Genomic DNA, 20204 nt, shown 5'->3' on the forward strand with positions numbered 1-20204 from the left:
GCATTCACGGGCAAGTGCAAAACGCGTGCACGATTGCTAATGCATTCACTCCCACTCGCCCCACCCATCCTCTTCCTCCTCCTCCACCTCATCGCCATCACCGGTCTGCCGCTTCCCACCGCCACCACCGCTCTGCGACGCCGTCTCCCCGCCAGTACTGCTACTCCCGCTCCGATTGACGACCTCGAAGCTTTCTGTGGATGGGGAACTGACGCCTGTTGTTTCTATTGAGTCGACCTCGGGTTCTGTGATGGTTGTCTTGGGGGCTGATGTGGCGGGTGGAGGGATGGTGAAGGTGGGTTGCGGTGGGGAGGGGGATGGGGAGGGGGAGGGGAAGGGGCTGTCGGGTTTGTTGGTTTCGGGTTGCTGATGTGCGACTGCGTTAGGAGATGGTGGGGATGGTGATGGGGGTTGTTGTGTCGCAGCAGCTTTCTCCGAGGCCGGAGTAGAATCGGACGGCGCCGGTGCTGTTTCTACCGAAGCGGACTCGGACGGTTTTGGCATCGCGTCCGCGTCCTTCCCTTCTGCGACCCCCGCATCTTTCTTGCTCCCGCCCTGCTGCCGCCCTTCCTCCTCATCTTCATCCTCCGACCCCCACGAGAAATCATCAGCCTCTCCAGCGTCTCCCGCCGCGGCGGCATTGGCGAGGAGCTGTTTGCGGGTTTCTTCTTCGCGGTCGACTTCGGCGACGCGGAAGAAGTAGCGAAGCCAGAAGTCGGGGTAGGATAGGTCTGCTGGGACTATGCGTTGATGGGGGGTTAGCAAAATGACAAGTTAACAGTGAGGTGACACAATATGTTTGGAGGGCATACCAAGTTCGTCCAGGTATGTTTTTGTTTCGGCGGTTTCTTCGAGAACTTTTGTAATTTGGGATTCGTGGTTTGGTAGCGAGAAGGTCTGCTTGTATGATTCGAAGCGGGAGGCGAGCTGTTTATCTGTTGACTTTGCTGGATCTGCAGAGAAAGTTGTGATGTCGGTGCGAAGGGCAGCGACGAGCGCACTTTTGCGGTTGAAGCTACAATATGCATGATAAGCAGTGGATAAAGCGCCCTCAACGCATCGGTGGACGTCCTGCCAAGCACGAGTCCAAAACTCACATGATATTCTTCTTAGCACCCGCCCCAGCCTTCGTCTTCCCCTTCTTTCCCTCGTCATCCTCCACAATCCCCGGAATAATCGTCACAGCACTACTCAAAAACCCCGCAACCCCACCCCCAATCTTCAGCAAAAACTCATCCGCCACATCCGCCATCTTATCCAACCTCGCCCCAATCTCCTTCAGTCCCACCCCCTCCCCCTCCCCTCCCCCATCGTCATCGTCCGCATCCTGGGATTGGGGCACGCCGAATGAGCTGAAGGACATGTCGCCGATGGCTACGGCGGAGGAGGTTTCGTTTAGGTTTTTGGGTGGGGAGGATGGGGATGGGGGGTCCGGGACCGGAGCGGTGATTTCGTGGATGGTTTCTTTGAGGCTGTGGGTGATTTTGTCGAAGTGGGAGGTGGATTCGGTTGTCATTGTTGAGACGAATTCAGATATATCTCTGTACAAATGACAAGAGGGTTAGAAAAGGGGACTGTTGCTGTGAGGACAACGCAGGAGGGACATTGTCCCTTACCGCTTGTAAACATCAACCACCGCCTCGCTCTGCTTCTTCACCACATCCACCCAGCCACCCCACGCCGAACTCAGGCCTCCCCAACCGCCCAGCAGAGAGGAAGAGGACGGACTGGCCGCCTTTGCAGGGGGAAGCGCGGCCGTCGATGGTGGTGGTGTTGCGGAGGGGGAGATCTCCCGTGCTGGTTGACGCGCGGGCGGTGTTGCTCTCCCCGCGGCGTCGCTGAGGTCGAGCATGTCGATGGGGGCAGGCTGGGGTTGCTCTGAGGCCCGTAGGTCGGCGGCGGTGGGGAGGTCGGGGCTGGATGTTTCCATGTTGTGTGTGTGTTGCGAGCGATTGGGTGCAATTTTCGGAGCTGACTTCACAACGGCAACTTCGCTGGAATTCATGCTGTTCGCCGTCACGCGTCACTTGAAAAGTTCAGCCTGGAATGAACTCTAGCTTTAGATTCATTCGGGGAGCTCTAGACAGGAAACACATCGAGTCCCCTATAGCTTATGCATTTCTATCTGCGCTACATGCAAGTGTGCTCTCCTACGATGGCTACCCTAGTAGATATCTCCTCACAAAGCGCTTCTAAGTATTGGCCTCACACCAGCAGCGGCACACGAACAACCAGACCTCCTCCCTCGACTTTCCGTCCCGTGAAAGCCGTATCAAGAGCCGAGCAAGCCACATAGAGGTACCCATCCCTAATCGCCAACTGCCCGGGCCATCTCAGAACCTCGGGATCCCGCACCAGCGTCTTAAGCACAGGCTGTCCCGACCTCGTAGAGTAGACCCGTATAGCAGAGGTCTGCGGGTCCGCAATGTAGAGATCCCCATTGGTAGCGACCACCATCCCTCCCGAGACGGGCTTATGGTCCAGAAACTTGGAAACGTACGGGCGCGCGGATTTGTGGGAGTTGGTGTCACGGGCGTAATCGAGTTGACTCAGGGGTACCTTGAACGCTTCTCGTGACGAGGGTGCGGCAAAGTACATTGCGTCGTTCTTGGCGTCGATGGCGAGCGCTGAAACGGCCGGGCGGTAGGGGAATGCCCCGAAATAGGCCCATCGCAGGGTATGTGTGCCTGTAGCATCCAAGATGGAGGCAGATCTGTTGGCCTTCAACGAGTGATGCCCCTTGAGCACAACACTCCTGCCACCGGTTTCGACGTCGATCGCAAAGATCTTTGGCAAGCCTCGGATCATTGAAGCGTCGGCGATGTAGAGGGATTTGCCGTCAGGGTGGACTGCTAGGTCGGCGACCAGTGATCCACGTCCTGTGCCTGTTCGGTAACGGAGGCGTTCGTCTCCCTTTTGGAGGTCGAAAGCGACGACCTTTGGCTTGTTGGTGAGGCCATTGATACCATCGTCCAGGGCGTATAACGAGTTCCCGTGAAGCTTCAGCGACGTGATTTGCCAGTAACTGAGTTGGCGTTTCTCAGTTGGCCAGGCGGTGAGGTTCTGCGTTTTTGGATCCCATTTCGCCAACTGGAGAGTTCCACCGAATTAGCTCTGCACATTAGACGGCATCAGTACACAAAAAACTTACCTTCAAATTTCCGCGGTCGTGTCGCGAATGGAATGACACATAGAGATCACCGTCGCCAGTGATTGCGATTGCGTTTGGTGGAATAGGCAGTTTGGCAACGACCTCGATGGCAGACGCTTTCTGGAGTGGTTCGTCCGTGATTGCAGGGAATGGAGAACCTCCGAACCCTACAAAAACAAGAGGACATCAGAAACCATCCCAACGTCAACCGTCATCCCATCGACAACCATCATCAGCCACCACCTCCATCTATGTGGGTGGGGGTGTATTGCGCTCTTGGCGCAATGTGGTGCTCGCTTCGCTCGCTGAGGTTTGCTAAGAAATGCGGTGAGGGGAGTATTGCGCCTCTGGCGCAATGTGGCTCGCTCGGCGGAGTCCGCATTCCCCCCAGGTAACAAGCTCCCTTTCGCAACAACCGCTCGCGTGCACCCTTGTGCAAATCAACCTTCGCTACGCTCGGTCGCCCGCCTCACCTCCATTAGACCAAAAGGCGACGAAAGTGATAATGGAAATCGCAGTCACTGCGAGAAACTTGAGAAACCCAGGCACATAAGGGTCCAGAACAAACCCATCAAGGGCCGGGTCCCTTCCGTTGAAGCGATCGGCGGGTGCGGGTTCCTCCTCCTCCCAAGTGTTGTCAGGCGTAGTAGTAGGTTCGAATACAGCCACGGCAGCAGGTGCCTGTGCTGTGACGGTAGCGCTGTCGATGTTGTCCACGGACGAAGAGCTCTCGCCGTCGCGCTTGCCGCCGCGTTGGCGCACTTCAGACGACATTCTTGCTGTGGTGGATGTGCTTGTCCTTTGGATGTGTAGCCCCTAGGACGGACCGGTTGGCGACGTCTATGTATGTATACTGTATATAGCTGTGTGAGAGGCCCACCAACACAGCGGGCGGGTCGTTCTTACATATGGGCTCGAGGGAGCGGAAGCGGAGGGCCTTGGGGTTTTCATCCGGGAGCAGATTGCAAGTTGCAACGCGTCCACAGCAGCGGACGATTTCTTTCCATGGCGTTCCGGCCCTCACTGATCAATCCACTCAAGCGGTGGGCATGGCTTGCCGAGCGCCGGTTGATCAAGCATCGTCAACAAATTCTCTGGCACCTGCTTGTCTTTGACGAGCTTATGCAAGTATACGAGGGCGTTGTTTCTCGAACGACCTTACGAGATTGAAAGGTACACTCGACCTCGTTGCTTTTGTGCCTACGTAATAGTAGCGTGTTCCTTATGGCATGGTTTTTTATAGTGACGACCTATCCGTCTCCTCAGGAGCCCGTAACGGAAAGGACTCACCTCTGCGGCAAAGTTGCGCTTACGACTGACCACCCGAGGCCCAACGTGACTTGCTGCCTGGAAGTCCACATTTCGGGCGAAATCATATTTATGGTGACACTATGCTCGTCCACCCCTTTAGGCTTTTGGGGTCGCGGGTCTCAATGCTCACCTCCTAGGTTTCGCCGGACGGTTCACATCAAAAAGAGGGTGCGATGGTATTGACAGCACGCAAGGCCATCTGGTTGTCTCTCTTACATATGTGACGAGTGTAGGTCCCTTACGTTGCAAGGAGCCGAATTCGACAGCGTGTTTGGGTGTCTTGCCCTGCTGTCAGAGGTTCCAGACATGAGCGTTATTTGTTCCTGCTTGCATGCATTGTTGTCCACGCAGCACAGCACAAGGGATATTAACCCACCCAGAACCCACCACACCGCCTTCCGCGCTCACAAACTTTGTCAGTTCAGATGCGGGAATGAAGAATTTTCCAGCGTTACAAAGGCACGACCCATCGCGAGCAACACACAAGGCAAACTTCTGAGGAGAACAAATTGATGCAACGGTCGACAAAAGCAGCTCCTAAAATAGTTCAATCCAAGGAAACCTCATTTCGATGGAGACCAAAACTGCAAATGCACACAAGAGCAAAGCCTCACTGGGTCCCACCCAATCGCTGGGCAAACTCGCGGGGGGTGGAAAAAGCCAAAAACGTTGGGCACCTCTTTCGGTGTTGCTGGAGCTCGGAATCATAGGCATCTGCGTAGTCTGCCTTTCCATCGGCAACACCGGATATCTGTCGCTGAGCACGGTGCCGCAGACCAATGGGCATTGGACCCTTTGGTCAGAGAGTTCCATAACCTTTGGATATGGAATAGTGGTGCAGATAGCCCTTCTCGGTCCTCTTCAACTTGGTCGAAAGATTTCGCAACACTGGCTAGCTTCGAAAATTGTCTCGAAGGGCATAAAGTTTCGTCAGATGGTTACCGCATGGTCCGTCATCTACTGCAACTCCCATCGTGGCGTGGAGGATATTTGGAGAGGATGGAGCGCCATTACATTCTTCATGCTCGTCGTATATGTGGCGGAAGTGATTGTCATCGGTATTTCTTATGCCTGCCGTAGAATTCCTCAAGGAAATTTTGGTGTTGGGCTCATCACATGTTCCGCTCTGTCAGGTTCCATCGGTTCGTTGTATAGGAAAGAGCCGTTGACTGCAGTCCGTTTTCAGACGAGTTTGCCGTTGCTTGGGCCTTATCAAAGTAATCGGACAACGATATCCGCGGCACCTCTCGTCACCCGGATGGCGCAAAAGTAAATAACAATCCACTTTTTCAAACGCCATGTGGTATCTAACGGACTTTGGCTCCAGAACAATTCTGGGTCTTGGTCAACTTTACGATCCACTGACGCTTTCCGGGCTCGTCATCGCAAATGGGACGGGATCCGCGTGCGAGAGCACCACTTGCACCGCTGAATCATCTGTGATACTGTCTCCACTCACCGCCCCGACGGCAGCATCGGAAAGTTTTGGGGACCACCCTTGGCCTGCCCCGTGGGACACTCTAGGCCGAAACGACCGTGTAGTTGGGGAGTTCTCTTCCCTTACTGCTGATGTCTCATGCTCGCCGAAAGCTTTCGAAGTCGTTGCAGACCCTCAGATGTGCATTGACCGAAGTTGTTACATATACTATACGGTCAATGCTTCAGGTACCTCAATGTTCTACAACATCTACTCCCTCGACACTCAGTTCAAGGTGGGCACGCAAGTCTCCCTGATAGCATTGTATGCGGAGGAGGTCGGCAAGTACGGGCGGATAGCTACTATCGACGACAGGCTGTACTTTGGGGTTCTCGTGAACAGTCTGAATGGGACTGAGTTTGCAAACATGAACAACGGCTACTCGAGAATAGCCGATGCCGAAGCGCATCCCAACACGACGGTTTTCTTTAGCTTCGCCCTTTGCAGCGCCGGTTTTAAGATTGGAAGGGAGGTCGCGACCATGGAGGTATGTCACCGTGTGTGCGACACAGATCAAGAAATGTGGAGTCGATGTTCCGAGTGGCGTGAATGCTCATCTGTGCATCCACATCCTCAGGTTGTATCCGTGGTCCCCTCGTTGAAAGCTTCGATTTCCGGCTCACGAAGATCACGGGAGCCCGAGACATACAGGATTTCCGACGACACCGGGGGGTATGGCCTCGCTCGATACGTATATGAAGTCTTGACGCACATAACGTGTGACACGCTGCTGTGTTCAATCTTCGAGAATGAAGTCCCTTGGTTTGACCCGCTTATTGGATTATTGAAAGTCGACGCGGCAGGCAAGGCTATTGTCGATCCGGCGAATCAGGTCCGGATCTGCTGCGAAGTGTACCACCGTACGACACATTGACCAATACATGTCCAATCCCGCAGATGCAGATGATTTCAGCAGCCGTCGCACGTCTTCTCGCGCTCTCCGCCGCCTCCTTCACGACAAATGTGATAGATCCCGCAACCACTCTTCCCGCCGTGACAACGTGCGAGGTCTATTCAGACGAAATCAGCTACGATATCTACAACGCACGTGTCATGAATGGTGTGCTCACTGTAGGCCTCACATGTGCTTGCGTGCTTCTCATTTGGGACCCGATAATGAAAATCTGGACCATATTCGCCAAGGATGAGACCACGGCGAAGAAGGTAAGAAGGCGAAGAAGGCCGGGAAGGGTGAGTCCGAAGACATATTCTGGGAGCCAAATCTATTGACACGAGTTTCCCGGGCCTTAGAAAGCGATAGTAATTGGCATGACCGAGAGCATTTATGTTTTGCTCAAAGGCCTTGCGCCTAGCAGCACCTTATACTCGCTGATGCCCGAAATGTCCGAATCAACGCCTGAGGACGCCCGAAAAGCAATCGGTGGACATCTGCTCGAGCTGAAATCAAACAATGCTGGGCTCACCGCAAGATTGTTAGATGAACGTCAGCGCAATCTGAAAATGACAAAGGAGTTGAGGGAGGAAGATGGAGAGAGCGGTGACGCATATCATGCCGATCGCAGCGCATAGGAGACTAAGGTTCTGAAGGAATGTATTTACTGGGCCGTCCTGATCGACAGAGTAGCGAGACGGGACGCCCCTTAGAAATAAATCATTTTCTTACAATGCGGGATGTAGGACTTGGATGCGATATCGATGGTGGCACCCTATTTTCTGAGAAGCATTGATGGTCACGTCTTTGACGGCACCCTTCGACAGCGCGTGCCACACTCCGACTGTATGCTACAGGAGCGAGCTGTGTGTTAATCCGAGCCTTTCACATGAACTAAAAATGAGAATCTGCTCTGGACGAGGAACTCAGTCCTCTACAGTATATGGACGAGGAGGAGGTTGCTGAATGCCGCTGGCGAAAACACAAGTGGGGAGGAGAGCCTGGGGAGGAGAGCGAACGTGAGTTCAGGTCTCCTTTTTTTGCGATTAGATGCGCTAGGTAAAAACCCAAACCGGGAGCCGCTCGCTAGAGCGACTTCCGGGAAATCCCCTTTCTGTTTTCATAAGATAGAAATCACCATGGAAACCAGCTTTCGACGTACCTGTGTCAGGAAGGATCGAATTGATAGAATCAAAGTGCAATGTCGTGAACAGAGTGTGCGCTTAGTCTGTTTTTGTTCCAAGATCTGTGCAATCGAGTGAAAAAGAGATAAAGGGAAAGGGCTACACGCAATCTATTATTTATACGCTCGAGAAGAACAATAGAGAAGCTTACTTACGCAACCTCCGAACGGAGTCCGTCTAGCTGGGATCATTGGGATGGCAGACCAGACTACTACAAACTATATATATACGGGATGAGATGAACGGAAATGAAAAACTAGAAAGTACTACAACAAACTTAATGCAAATGCTTCCTATCACATGCATACGGATGGAAAACTATTACTCCGTATGTATCATCAGCTGAGGGTTTCCATAGACTCTGCAGACTCCGCTTCGGCAGGCTCGTCCCCCACGACGGGTGCCGGCTCGGTGGTTTCTCCAGCCACGGCAGTCGGGGCCGACGTTATAGCAGCAGGCTCCCCGGGCACAGGCCCCCTCAGGTGTTCCTGTCTTCCCCGCTGTCTTTCCATCTCAATCTCCGCTGGTTAGTGGATCCCAACTCGCTCTTTCAGAGGCACCCCTTTCGGCTCTGGACAGGTGTGGGAAGGAGGTGTGACGATATCCTCTGTAGGTTCAAACTCGGTGTCGGGGAGTTCCTGCGTAGGCTTGCTTGTTGCCGTGTCCACTTTCTGACTGCCCCGTGTTCCACACATTGTCCGCTTCTTGGGCTCCGCTCGTTGTGGGTAACTTTTATTTGCAACGTCCCTTCGCAAGGAGCTTGGATGTGCAGGCGCGGGTTGCCGCTCGGTTTCGCCCCAGATATTGAGGTCGTTGAGGTGACCAGCTTGCAGCTGCTCAAGGTGGGATGTCAGGGAAACATCTGTTTGAGCTTGCCCATCACGGTCGGTAGGGAAGGCAACCCGTAGCCCAATCCCCTCATCAGAGACAAAGTGGTGGTGGTCAAAGGGCAGATCAGCAGTGCCTCCTGCTTTATCCATGTGTGAGATGGCCAAGCTCGTTGGCGAACCGCTGGCACCTTTTTGAATGGTAGGGGCAGTATAACCCGCCAGACAAGGGAGCCATCCTCCGAGCGCGTAAAGCCCATCGATGCAGGAATAAAGAGGTCGTGTGGAAACTCGAGGTGAATGGCCCGATTGAATGAGACCTGTGTCGCCATGTGGGCCGGGCTCAGTTGAATCAACGGTGCGCGCTCGGGAGGGGGGCCCTCGCCCTTGTCGCCGGAGCCTCGAGGTGGGCGCTGGGTTTCCTTGGATTTTTCAGTTGCATTTTTCTCTGGGGGGCGACCCGTTTCTTCCCAACCTTGGGTTTGCCAGTCAGCACCGTAAACTTCGCTTGTCTTCCCCTTCCCCGTTGTTCCTTTGAGAGGAAGTTGGGGTGGATGGGAACGTTTTTGCCGCCCGCCCGTTACCCAGTCGCCGGAACGCGCCAATTCTAGAAGGTCCCCACATTCCAGAGCTTCACCACCCTGTTCACCACCCAAGGCGCAGCTTGCTGCCACCTGACGGAGGATTCGGACCCTCGCGATCGTTTAACCTCGCGATCGTTTCCTGACGTGATTCTCGCCCTTCGGTCGTCGCTGGGTCTAGAGCGTTTTCCACCGGAGCGTTTAAAAGCTGGCCGGTGTTGGATCAGGCTCCTGCTTCTGAGAATCGACTCGCTTTAGGCCAGTCACCTCTTCGGTGCCTTCAACTTCCTTCCACCCATCACGTAGACATTTTACATCATACAATAAGCAGTGCAGCCAGCGTGGCATACATTCCTTGACTCGAGATTCGATTCGCGAACATAACGAAGCATCGCCAAGTAGCTACAAGCCCCAGAGCGAGCGTCCGCCATACGCATTAGAACGTCTTACTACGAACAAAGAAGGATCCAAAACATGGTTCTACCACTCGGCACTCCCGGCGCCGATGCCATCTACTATCATGTGATGTGCTTCGTCTTTGTTGTGCTACTCATGTGCCTCTCAATCCAACTCCACGGAAGCCATGGCACGGCTGCGATGAAGATTTTGCTCCTTCAGAACGCAAGCGCTGCGCTGTATTTCGCCACCCGCTTCATAATTGTTGGCCAAGGCCATGACCCGCTATGCGGCGGGCTCACGCTGCTGGCCGGCGCGGGATTCTGGTACTCCTCGCTCGGTTTTTACTATATCATCATCACGCAAAAGACGAGGGCATTATTACGGGCAATGTTTCCGGCCGTCAACGCGAAAGTTTTTATCGCATATCAAGTGACGCTACTGACCATGTACGTAGTCAACGTGGCATGGGCATGTGCGTTGGTCAAGATTGAGCAATGCAGCACCGTCTGGGGCGGCCTGAACATCGACTTCATCTTCACCATCGTCATCCAAGTCCTCCTCCTCACCGCGGAGTTGATCATCTACTACAAGCTGTCCACAGGCCCATTAAAAGGGAGCAAATGGACGCCGCTGCAGAAGGAGTATCTCCACGGCGCGATTGCCCTCATGGTCTTTCTGATCACATCCAACATACACATATACTATAATTGGATAGCCACGGTCACGTATTCGCTCTGGTATATCCAAGCCGCCTGGTTTTCGTACGTCTCGTACTCGACGATATGGACGCTGAATGCAGCGAAATCCGCCGGCTTTCGGACGGAGTTCCCGGTGTCGCCGAAGGGCACCGAAGGTCCGACAGAGTTTTTCAGCGACCCTGCGATGCCCACGTCAGCACGTACTCTTCCCGCAACCACTGTGTAGTAGTATGAGGAGGAGATGGGGTTGTATTTTTACGAACAAAAGTGCACAAAACGTCTCAAGAAGCTGCTCCGACTCACACACAATATGTTGATGGCCCCAACATTATTTCCGTTGACCCCACATAGTGCCGAGGGGAATGGGTTAGACGGCCGATGGATCTAGAAGTTGTCCCACCCACGATTATACGCGGAATTATAGATCGCACGTAAATAGAATCTCGCAGGCCGTCGCTGGGTCGGTCTGTCTGGGATCTATGCTTCGCGCTGTCGAATTGATTACGAATGCCGGCTGTATTATATACCGCAATCACGTGAACTGACTTTTGGCAGCCGCACGGAGGCTTTGGCCATTGGTTGATGTGCTTGGGACGCGGTCGCATCCATCCAGCGGCGTGTCGTCTCTGAGACCAAAATCATCACAGGTCAATGGAAACCACTCCGCCAACTGCTCCAACTGCCCATGGCAAAGACATACCACATAAATCTTCAGCATACTCAGCATCCTTTCTCACTGTCCGAGGTCGACGAGCACTAACCCTCGGAGTTCCCCGGAGTGGTCTGTTTAGAGCAGGGATCTATCGGTCAAGTCGCAACTTCTGGGTTGCCCACCTAGAACGAGGCTCACCGGCCGCATTTGACATCTTTATACCAATCTGCATAAAGCGTCGGCGAATTGCGATACAACAATGGCGGAGAAGGCCTTGGAGGTTTACACAAAGGGGAGCGAGGCATGGTTCCCCGACGAGAAAGAAGGATGGGTCATGGGAAAGCTCACAACCAGGGTTATCGCCGATGACGCTGTCAAACTCGGTTTCCACATAGATTCCTTGGGAAAGGTATGAGTATATGATTATTTTGAGTCTCTGCCTTTGCTCTTTCTCTCTGGGTCCATCGGAAGGCTTCAGCAGCAGGACGAACTGTTGACATTCTCCTCACTCCTACATTAGGACGTGATAGTTGAGACGACAAAAACGAAGCTCAACGACACCAAAGCCGCAGACCTTCCGCCATTACAGAACCCTCCTGCTTTAGACGGCATTGACGACTTGGCTTTCCTATCATATCTTCACGAGTAAGTTCAATATCTACTCTGTTCCGAAAGCTGATGGAGCCTCTGACTCTTCGTCCCTCGTCCAGACCCGCTGTTCTGCATAACATCCGATTACGTTACCTCCAGCAAAACATCTACACATACTCCGGGATAGTTTTGATTGCTATGAATCCTTTCGCAAAGGTTCCACTTTATGGCCAGGACGTCATGAGGGAGTACTCTGGGAAGCGAAGGGAGGAATTAGAACCACACTTGTTTGCTGTTGCGGAAGAGGCGTACAGGAGCATGATTCAGGATAAAAAAAATCAGTCCATCATCGTCAGTGGAGAGTCAGGTGCTGGAAAAACACAGAGCGCAAGATACATCATGCGTTACTTTGCTACGGTGGAAAGCGCAGGGGCAAGTTCTGGCGAAAGTGAAGTGGAGCGGTCTGTGCTGGCTACGAATCCCATTATGGAGGTATGTCGCCTAAAGAAGACTCATTCAGTTCGGCATGGACATTTGAAATGCGTCGAAACGAACTTCTGCTGACAAGAAGTCTCCGATAGGCATTCGGAAACTCGAAAACCACACGTAACGACAACTCGTCTCGTTTCGGAAAATACATGGAGATTCTGTTCTCGACCCCTACAGAGAAGAACCCATCGGTTCGGATTACCGGAGCCAAGATCCGAACGTACTTGTTGGAGCGGTCTAGGTTGATTTTCCAGCCTGCCACAGAGAGGAACTACCACATTTTCTATCAACTCTGCGCGGGTGCTCCTGCTGCTGAGCGGAAAGATCTCGGTCTGGGATCTTGGGAATCTTTCTTCTACCTGAATCAGGGTGGAATGGGGACTATTCCTGGCGTAGATGATGCGGCGGAGTTCGTGGAGACGTCGAAGGCTTTGTCGGATGTTGGAATCTCTCTGCAAACGCAATGGTAGGTGAAAGCTTCCTTCTTGGAGAGGTACGTTTATTTGGCTCATCTCGATTATATCTACAGGGCGATTTTCAAGATCTGTGCAGCATTGCTTCACATGGGAAATATTAAAATTGAGGCCAAACGTGACGAATCGCATATTGCCGACGACGATGCCGCCATGCAGATGGCGACCTCTCTTCTGGGCGTAGATGTGAAAGAGTTCAAGAAATGGATCACAAAGAAGCAGATCATCACCCGTTCCGAAAAGATCGTCTCCAACGTGAACCAATACCAAGCGGTCGTGGGCCGTGACTCCGTCGCCAAATTCATCTACTCCATGCTCTTCGACTGGCTCGTCAAGGTCATCAACGTCAACCTGGCCAAGGAGGGAGTCGAGGACAACCAGCGGTTCATCGGTGTCCTGGATATCTACGGGTTCGAGCACTTCAAGAAGAACAGCTTCGAGCAGTTCTGTATCAACTACGCCAACGAGAAGCTGCAGCAAGAGTTCAACGCTCATGTTTTCAAATTAGAGCAGGAGGAGTACGTTGCGGAGAAGATCAACTGGTCTTTCATCGACTTCAACGACAACCAGCCTTGTATCGACTTGATTGAGGGCAAGCTCGGCATCCTCGATCTTCTTGATGAAGAGTCGAGGTTGCCGTCAGGCGCTGACCAGTCGCTCATCACCAAATTGTATCAGCGATTCGCGGTCCCGACGCAGAAGTTCTTCGAGAAGCCGCGGTTTGGACAAAGTGCGTTCACGGTTAAGCATTATGCTACGGACGTCGTTTACGACATTGATGGATTCATCGAGAAGAACAAGGATACCGTTTCTGACGAGCAGATGGCGGTGCTGAACTCGTCGGCGTTTGACTTTTTGAAGGAAGTCATTAAAATTGAGGAGCCCCCGGTATCGGATGTCGCGTCGCCGCCACGTCCTGGACGTGGAGGAGCCTCGTCGATGAAGAAGCCAACACTCGGATCCATATTCAAAGGTTCCTTGGTCAAGCTGATGGAAACCATTCGGCAAACAGAAGTCCACTACATTCGTTGCATCAAGCCAAATATGGCGAAAACGGCGTTTACGTTCGAGCCCATCCCCGTACTCCAGCAATTGCGGGCTTGTGGTGTCTTGGAAACGATCCGTATCAGTTGCGCGGGTTATCCATCGCGTACAGGCTATGAGGATTTCGCGGACCGGTACTACCTCCTAGTACCTTCGAACCAATGGTCGCCCAACCCGAACCAGCTGACGGAAGCGATCGTCAAGAAAGTCATTAATGACGACGACAAATACCAGATGGGTCTGACCAAAGTCTTTTTCCGCGCGGGACAAATGGCCTTCCTGGAGAAACTGCGTACTGAACGACAACGCGCGTGCGTCATCATGATCCAGAAGAACGTCCGTGCCGCCATCTACAGGCGGAAGTACCTGCGCATGCGTGCCGCGGCAATCACGATCCAGAAACACACCCGCGGGCATCTCGCCCGCAAGCAGTACAAGGACATGCGGGAGACGCGCGCGGCGATCAAGATCCAGAAGAACGTGCGGGCGTGGTTGGCACGCAAGCGGTTCAACAGGTTCCGCGATGCGGCCATCAAGATCCAGAGCACGTACCGAATGGCCCGCGCTCAATCCGAGGCCAAGGCGCTCAGGAGTCTTCGCGCTGCGATTATCATCCAGAGAGTGTACAGGGGCTACAGCGCGCGCAAAGCATACAAAGCGTCCAAAGCGCGTATGGTGCTGATCCAGAGCTGTTTCCGCCGTCGTATTGCGATCAAGGAGATGAAGGTCCTAAAGGCCGAGGCGCGGTCTGTGGGCAAGCTCAAGGAGACCAACTACAAGCTCGAAGGCAAGGTGGTCGAGCTGTCGCGCACGCTTGCGGAGCGCAACGAGGAAACCGCACGGAACGCGGAAAAGATCACGCATTTGGAGGACCAGGTCCGTGTATGGAAGGAACGGTTCGAAAAGTCCGACGCTGTCAACAAGGGCGCGGCTGCCAAAACCGAGGAAGGAAGCGCAGAGCTCAGGAACGAGCTTGTTGCGGTCAAGGCTGATAAGGAGAAGGCGGAGAAGGAGCTCGAGAAGCTTGGAGTAATGATGAAGCGAAGAGACGAGAAGATCGAGAAGCTGGAGGAGTCGGCGAAGCTCCTGAAGGAGGAGCTGGCCAAGGCAAAGGCGGAGAAGTCGGTGCCCGTCATGAAGAAGGAGGACGAAGAGGCCTACATGGCCTTGAAGAAGGAGGTTGTCGTTATGAGGGAGCAGATGGCACGGCTACTTGCTGGCAAGTACCGGGCCGATCGCGTTGCAGACTCGATGTTGGCTGCCTCGTTGAGCCCGACCGACGGCCCAGCAACCGCTAGCGGATCGCAACCGTACCCGTTGGAAAACACAAAGTCGGCCGTCAACATGCAGATCGAGATGGACATGGCTGCCGCTGCCGCCAAAGCTCGCCCACGGCGGCACAGCTTTGGTGAAGGCGCCCAGTCCCCCGTTCTCGAGCCGCCGCCACCTGCCGCTACGGGTGAGATGACGCCTCGCAAGACCCGCACCAACATGATCATCGACACCGCTTTCGCAAACGGCGGCATGAACTCCACCGGCCCGATGTCTGCTGGCGCCGGCGTGATGCTGGAAGCCGAACGCTCCGTGCGCATCTTGGAAGAGAAAGCGCTGGAAGACGAGATCATCGACGCGCTGGTAACGAACCTCCGCATCCCGCTCCCATCCACCCAGACCGTCGCTACACGCAAAGAGATCTTCTTCCCCGCCCACCTCATCGGCTGCACCATCGTGCAGATGCTGCGCAACGACCTAGCCACCCGCATGCTGAGCCTCATGACCAACGTGATGAAGGCGATCCAGAACCTGACCATGAAGTTCGAGGACGACTACGTCTCCGCCTTCTGGCTGTCTAACTGTTACGAACTCCTCTGCGTTGTGCGGACGACCCGCGAACGTGAGCGCGCGAAGGCACGGACCAGGCCCAGCGGCGAAACCGGGGAAGCGGAACGCGCCCTCGACAAGGTGTTGAACGATCTCGACTACCTCCTCATCGAGATCTACCACGGCTGGATCAAGGAGTTGAAAAAACGGCTCACCAATATGATCACGCCCGCCGTCATCGAAAACCAGTCCCTGCCCGGCTACATCTGCAAGCAGTCCGGCGGGCTGTGGGGCAAATGGGGCAAATCGTCCTCGGCGTCGCAGTTCACCATTGAGCAGTTGCTGAATTTCTTGTCGAAGTTGAGCAAGACTATGCGGTGCTATTATATGGAGGACACGATGACCCGGCAGATTCTGACGGAGCTGTTGAGGGTTGTTGGTGTGAGCGCGTTCAACCATCTGCTGATGAGGAAGAACTTTTGCACGTGGAAGCGGGGGGTGCAGATTCAGTATAATGTTAGCCGGTTGGAGGAGTGGTGTACGAGTCATGGGATTGCTGAAGGTGGGTTTCTTCGCTCGGTTCCTATGAAAGAATTCGTTCTCGTATGTTGACTTTGCTGCATTACCTATCTTTAGCGACACTACATCTTCAACAACTCCTCCAAGCCGCCAAACTCCTCACCCTCAACAAGACCTCGCCACAAGACATCGAGACCATATTCGACGTCTGTTTCCTCCTCAACCCCACGCAAATCAAGAAGCTGCTCTCCCTCTACTACGCCGCCGATTTCGATTCACCGGTATGCCTTCCCCTATTAGTCTACAACCCTTGCTTTCAACTCTGCAACTCACCGCATTTTCTTTCTGTACCCGCAGTTATCACCGGAACTCCTCAAAATCGTCGCCTCAAGAGCCGTCCTGAACGAGAAATCAGACATACTACTCCTAGACCTCGAACAGGCGCCCGATTTCGTCAAGCCGGCGTCGAAACCGGTCGACACGATCGAGCGGTTCGTACCGACGTGGATGAGTTTGCCGAATATTACGACGGTTGTCTCGAGCGCCAATTGAAGACACGCGGGTGTCACATTTTGCGACAAACAACGACAATACTTCCCGATGAGACCTTAGATGTGCCCAAAAGCATTTGGACGAGGCGTAGAAAATTTTCGTCATACTCATCTCACTATTCCTGTTCCCCTTTCCCTCATTACCCGATCACGACGTTACGCTTTCCGATGGGACTAATTACGGTCTCATGGAGCCATCGACTTGGAAGAAGATAGCTAGCGTAGCAAACATGTATCTATCTGCCGCGTTTACATCTGGCAGGCATCCCCCTCATGTAGTTTTCGTTCCCTTCTCATCACGTTTATACTCATATCCCCACCCCTCATCGCTTTTGCAATAATCATCTCAAACGATACATGTGCATCCATCTGAACGTCGGGTTTATTTCCCACCATCAAAAGCGGCTGGCAAGCCCCCATCACAAATGTACACCATCCTCAAAACACCTCCCTACTTCTCCAACATAATAGCCAGAAAATCCGCATACCCAATCCTCCCATCCCCATCCGCATCAAACTCTTTGATCATATCCTTCAACGTCTCCCTATTCCTCCTGGGATCCTCCTCGCTCAGATCAGGGTACAAAGCGCGCATCATAGCGTCCAGATCCTCGAGATCGATGAAACTGTCGGCGTTGAGATCGAGCGATTCGAAGGCTTCGTGGATCTGTTCGTCGGTTTCGAGGCCGTCGCGGATCATCCATTCGTGGGACATTTGGAGAAACTCTTCGAATTCGACTAAGGGGGATGGGGTGGTGAGATGGTTGAGGAGGGTGGGGTGGAGGGTGGTGAGAATGTTTATGTATGTGTTACCTGTTCCGGTATGGTCCGCATCGACTTTTTCGATCATGGACATGATTTCGTCTTTCGTGGGTTGGAGACCGATGCTGTGCATCACGGCGTCGAGCTCTTCGATGTCGATTGCGCCGGATTTGTCGCGGTCGAAGAGTGTGAAGGCCTATAGTGCCACACCGCTCGTCAATACCGTTCCTAGAGCTGAAGTCAATGAATGCGTCCCTACCTCACCTCCTTATAATACTCATACTCATCATCAGTAACCCAGAAAGTCTTCCCGTCCGCCGCCGTAACCTGTCTCCTCCCACCTTCACTCTTCGTCACCGCCGTCACAGCCTGCGGTCTATCCACCGCCGGCAACAGCTGCCTCCCCGGCGCATTCGGGTCCGCTGATCCAATCGGTGTGTGACGCTTGCTTTTCGCCGAACCCGGTGCCGAAAGGGGCATGCCGCTCCCGCTTCGGCCAAAGAACTGGATGGACGTGCGGCGTTTGGAGCGGGCGGAGTGGTTGCGGTCGAGGAGGGAGGAGGTGGGCCGGAGGTTGCGGGGGGTTGATGTTGAGGGGCGGGCAGGGGAGGAGGAGGTGCGGTGATCTGAGGATGCGGATTGCGGTGGACCTGCGCGACTGACTCGTATGGACTCCATTGTTGCTGAGCGAGGGGTTTGAGCCCTGCGTCCTGGGAGGAGGCTTTGGGAAAAGGGATATGTGCGTTAAGAGTGCTTTCAAGTAAGAATTGATTGTGGGTGGTTTCCGTGGGAAGTACTCGCTATTGATCTACGTCGGAGGAGAAAGGGTGCGAGGAAGGAATTCTGACAGCGCGAACTGACGGGATGGTTACGTCGGGAGCTAATTAAACTGTGTCCACGTCACGTGTCAATGAGAGCTTTTGAATTCGGGGATTCCGAGAACTCACCTGCGGAGGTTTGCAGCATTGCACGCCGGTTGTTCTCCATTCACACCCCATCCACAGCAAACGTAAGTACACAGAGAAGATCTGTTAAACCTCAGTGACTGTATAGGCAATTCAAGCGCATTTGGAGCTCCCGGCGTTTCCTGATCACTTCTCCCGTGTCGACACTGCGATCACGATTTATCCCACTTCCTCTTTAACCCCCTTCTCTAACAATTCACCAGGACTGCCTTCCGAAAAGATGAGTCAACCAAATTCCGCCGCCATCAGCGCGGTACCTCCGGTCGTCTCGGTGCCAGCGCCGCGCCCAGCTGCCGCGCAGGGCGGTCTCGGCGGTATCGTCAACAGACTTGCTGCGTTCCGCCAGAGGATGAACTTGAGCTCGCCGGGGAACTGGGAGAGCTTGCACCGTGAATTGAAGAGTGAGTTGAGGCGGGAGGACTGGGTTGGTAGATGAGAGGAACTCATGAGCTGAAGAGTTGGGAGGACTGCGGAAGGGGAGCTGCTTTTGGGGTCAACAACCAAACTGACCTATGTCCGTATTTTCTACCGTAGTGGTCCAGCCGACCAACTTCTTGATTGAGGGAGCCAAGTTCGATTTGACTTCGGTTCTGTCGCCCAACTTCACTGTGTTCCACTCATTCGCATGGGGTTCTGCTCAGTACCCGCCTACGTACCACTTCGGATCTGTATATGCGGCCGGACAGGTAAGCCAGAACAATCAGTCACTATGAAAGCCGGTGATTTGACATCTTGGGGAGGCAAATTGTGGGCTGATAGCTTGTCCTTTGTGTAGACCATGTTGCACGGCCAAATTGACGACCAGGGTGGTCTTCAGGCCCGCGCACACTACAACTGGGCTACTTCCCCGGCGCCTGCTGTCGCAACGGAGCAGTTCGACCCCAGCAAGCCCGCGGAAGAGCAGCACCCCATCCCCGACCAGGCGCGGACGAGCTCCACCAGCAAGGTCACCGCGCACCTCGCCGCAGCGGGCGGCCAGAACATGGTACAGCTCGAGCACGACCACATCGGCACGGACTACTCCCTCAACGTCAAAGCCATGAACCCCAACCCCATCGACCGCTCCCCATCCTGGGGCCCCAAGAAGGGCACCTCCGCCACCGGCGTCTACCAGCTCGCGTACCTCCAATCCGTCACGCCCTCCATCGCCCTCGGCACCGAATTCGTCTACCAGCGCATGACCCCCGACACCGAGGACTCGGCCCTGACCTTCGCCTTCAAGTACGCGCCCGCACCTACCAGCCCCGTACCTCCCCCGGCCACCTTACCCCCGGGCATGCCCTCCCCCTTTCCCCCCGTCGACCCCAAAGCCCCCTCGCAGGTCTTCACGGCCACCTACTCCCCCGCCACGGGCCTGCTCCACTCGTCCTACTGGCGCCGCCTCAGCCAGCGTCTGGAGGTATGCTCCGAGCTGCAGCTCCTGCTGACCCCCGAGAACAGGATGGGACCTGGTAGGAGGGAGGGTCTGGCCTCGGTGGGCTTCAAGCTGGACACGATCAACTCGACGATTAGGGGTATGATTGATACTACTGGGAGGTTGAGCGCTGTACTTGAGGAACGGATTGTGGGTGGGATTGCGTTCCAGTTGAGTGGGGAGATTGACTATGCGAAAGGAGGCGGTGGTCAGGGCCGGGTTGGGCTTGGCTTTGTTATGGAGGCGTAGAGGAGAATGTCGTTTCGCGACCCCTCTTCGCGTCTTGTATTTAGATTCTCGTGTACTGAAGTAGTTAGCCCATCCTGCGTGCGCTTCCGATGGAGCGTAGTAGGCAGTGGCAGCTGGCATACATTCCTCCACATCCCTGCACGTTATATACAGC

General features: G+C 54.3%; 8 protein-coding genes across 8 annotated transcripts; 4 read left to right on the forward strand and 4 right to left on the reverse strand.

Annotated features, from left to right (window-relative positions):
• Window positions 1-45: 45 nt before the first annotated feature.
• On the reverse strand, window positions 46-1930 carry EV422DRAFT_562677 (uncharacterized protein; the record flags this gene model as incomplete). The annotated part of the gene is made up of 4 exons (XM_053071975.1): window positions 46-740; window positions 813-1015; window positions 1098-1541; window positions 1617-1930. 4 exons carry the CDS (start codon window positions 1928-1930, stop codon window positions 46-48), a joined length of 1656 nt encoding a protein of 551 aa, XP_052929863.1.
• A 110-nt stretch (window positions 1931-2040) lies between these two features.
• On the reverse strand, window positions 2041-3500 carry EV422DRAFT_4222 (uncharacterized protein). Its single transcript, XM_053067111.1, has 3 exons — window positions 3379-3500; window positions 3152-3318; window positions 2041-3090 (listed from the first exon to the last, which is right to left on the reverse strand). The coding sequence occupies exons 1-3, from the start codon at window positions 3398-3400 to the stop codon at window positions 2206-2208; spliced, it is 1074 nt and encodes a 357-aa protein (XP_052929864.1). The 5' UTR covers window positions 3401-3500; the 3' UTR covers window positions 2041-2205.
• A 1533-nt stretch (window positions 3501-5033) lies between these two features.
• EV422DRAFT_502396 (uncharacterized protein) lies at window positions 5034-7469 on the forward strand (the record flags this gene model as incomplete). Its single annotated transcript, XM_053068264.1, has 7 exons — window positions 5034-5520; window positions 5543-5604; window positions 5649-5731; window positions 5790-6426; window positions 6517-6771; window positions 6837-7103; window positions 7191-7469. 7 exons carry the CDS (start codon window positions 5034-5036, stop codon window positions 7467-7469), a joined length of 2070 nt encoding a protein of 689 aa, XP_052929865.1.
• A 1073-nt stretch (window positions 7470-8542) lies between these two features.
• Window positions 8543-9466, reverse strand: EV422DRAFT_502397 (uncharacterized protein; the record flags this gene model as incomplete). Its single annotated transcript, XM_053068265.1, has 3 exons — window positions 8543-8932; window positions 9025-9374; window positions 9427-9466. 3 exons carry the CDS (start codon window positions 9464-9466, stop codon window positions 8543-8545), a joined length of 780 nt encoding a protein of 259 aa, XP_052929866.1.
• A 104-nt stretch (window positions 9467-9570) lies between these two features.
• EV422DRAFT_510890 (uncharacterized protein) lies at window positions 9571-11093 on the forward strand. Its single transcript, XM_053068962.1, has one exon. It carries the CDS (start codon window positions 9898-9900, stop codon window positions 10744-10746), a length of 849 nt encoding a protein of 282 aa, XP_052929867.1. The 5' UTR covers window positions 9571-9897; the 3' UTR covers window positions 10747-11093.
• Window positions 11094-11142: 49 nt separating this feature from the next.
• On the forward strand, window positions 11143-16661 carry EV422DRAFT_616074 (P-loop containing nucleoside triphosphate hydrolase protein; the record flags this gene model as incomplete). The annotated part of the gene is made up of 7 exons (XM_053073955.1): window positions 11143-11581; window positions 11693-11817; window positions 11883-12255; window positions 12345-12718; window positions 12782-16152; window positions 16227-16390; window positions 16467-16661. Exons 1-7 carry the CDS (start codon window positions 11432-11434, stop codon window positions 16659-16661), a joined length of 4752 nt encoding a protein of 1583 aa, XP_052929868.1. The 5' UTR covers window positions 11143-11431.
• Window positions 16662-16941: 280 nt separating this feature from the next.
• Window positions 16942-18385, reverse strand: EV422DRAFT_4326 (uncharacterized protein). Its single transcript, XM_053067181.1, has 4 exons — window positions 18370-18385; window positions 17687-18311; window positions 17474-17618; window positions 16942-17398 (listed from the first exon to the last, which is right to left on the reverse strand). The coding sequence occupies exons 2-4, from the start codon at window positions 18098-18100 to the stop codon at window positions 17112-17114; spliced, it is 846 nt and encodes a 281-aa protein (XP_052929869.1). The 5' UTR covers window positions 18101-18311; window positions 18370-18385; the 3' UTR covers window positions 16942-17111.
• Window positions 18321-20187, forward strand: EV422DRAFT_4311 (eukaryotic porin-domain-containing protein). Its single transcript, XM_053067171.1, has 4 exons — window positions 18321-18431; window positions 18591-18788; window positions 18922-19073; window positions 19163-20187. The coding sequence occupies exons 2-4, from the start codon at window positions 18608-18610 to the stop codon at window positions 20048-20050; spliced, it is 1221 nt and encodes a 406-aa protein (XP_052929870.1). The 5' UTR covers window positions 18321-18431; window positions 18591-18607; the 3' UTR covers window positions 20051-20187.
• The last annotated feature ends 17 nt before the right edge of the window (window positions 20188-20204 follow it).

This window comes from Fimicolochytrium jonesii (genome assembly GCF_025526975.1).
Source record: "Fimicolochytrium jonesii strain JEL569 chromosome Unknown EV422scaffold_1, whole genome shotgun sequence".
Classification (NCBI taxonomy): Eukaryota; Fungi; Chytridiomycota; class Chytridiomycetes; order Spizellomycetales; family Powellomycetaceae; genus Fimicolochytrium; species Fimicolochytrium jonesii.

Bases quoted from the DNA above. Each gene is read 5' to 3' on its own strand.
- EV422DRAFT_4326 (XM_053067181.1), bottom strand. From the start codon at position 18,100: ATGGAGTCCATACGAGTCAGTCGCGCAGGTCCACCGCAATCCGCATCC. The intron at 17,619-17,686 runs GTGAGGTAGGGA...GTGGCACTATAG, and splicing joins AGTATGAGTATTATAAGGAG to GCCTTCACACTCTTCGACCG. The intron at 17,399-17,473 runs GTAACACATACA...CATCCCCCTTAG, and splicing joins TGCGGACCATACCGGAACAG to TCGAATTCGAAGAGTTTCTC.
- EV422DRAFT_510890 (XM_053068962.1), top strand. From the start codon at position 9,898: ATGGTTCTACCACTCGGCACTCCCGGCGCCGATGCCATCTACTATCAT.
- EV422DRAFT_4311 (XM_053067171.1), top strand. From the start codon at position 18,608: ATGAGTCAACCAAATTCCGCCGCCATCAGCGCGGTACCTCCGGTCGTC. The intron at 18,789-18,921 runs GTGAGTTGAGGC...TTTCTACCGTAG, and splicing joins CTTGCACCGTGAATTGAAGA to TGGTCCAGCCGACCAACTTC. The intron at 19,074-19,162 runs GTAAGCCAGAAC...TCCTTTGTGTAG, and splicing joins CTGTATATGCGGCCGGACAG to ACCATGTTGCACGGCCAAAT.
- EV422DRAFT_4222 (XM_053067111.1), bottom strand. From the start codon at position 3,400: ATGGAGGTGGTGGCTGATGATG. The intron at 3,319-3,378 runs GTTGTCGATGGG...TTGTTTTTGTAG, and splicing joins GGAGGTGGTGGCTGATGATG to GGTTCGGAGGTTCTCCATTC. The intron at 3,091-3,151 runs GTAAGTTTTTTG...GGAACTCTCCAG, and splicing joins ACGACCGCGGAAATTTGAAG to TTGGCGAAATGGGATCCAAA.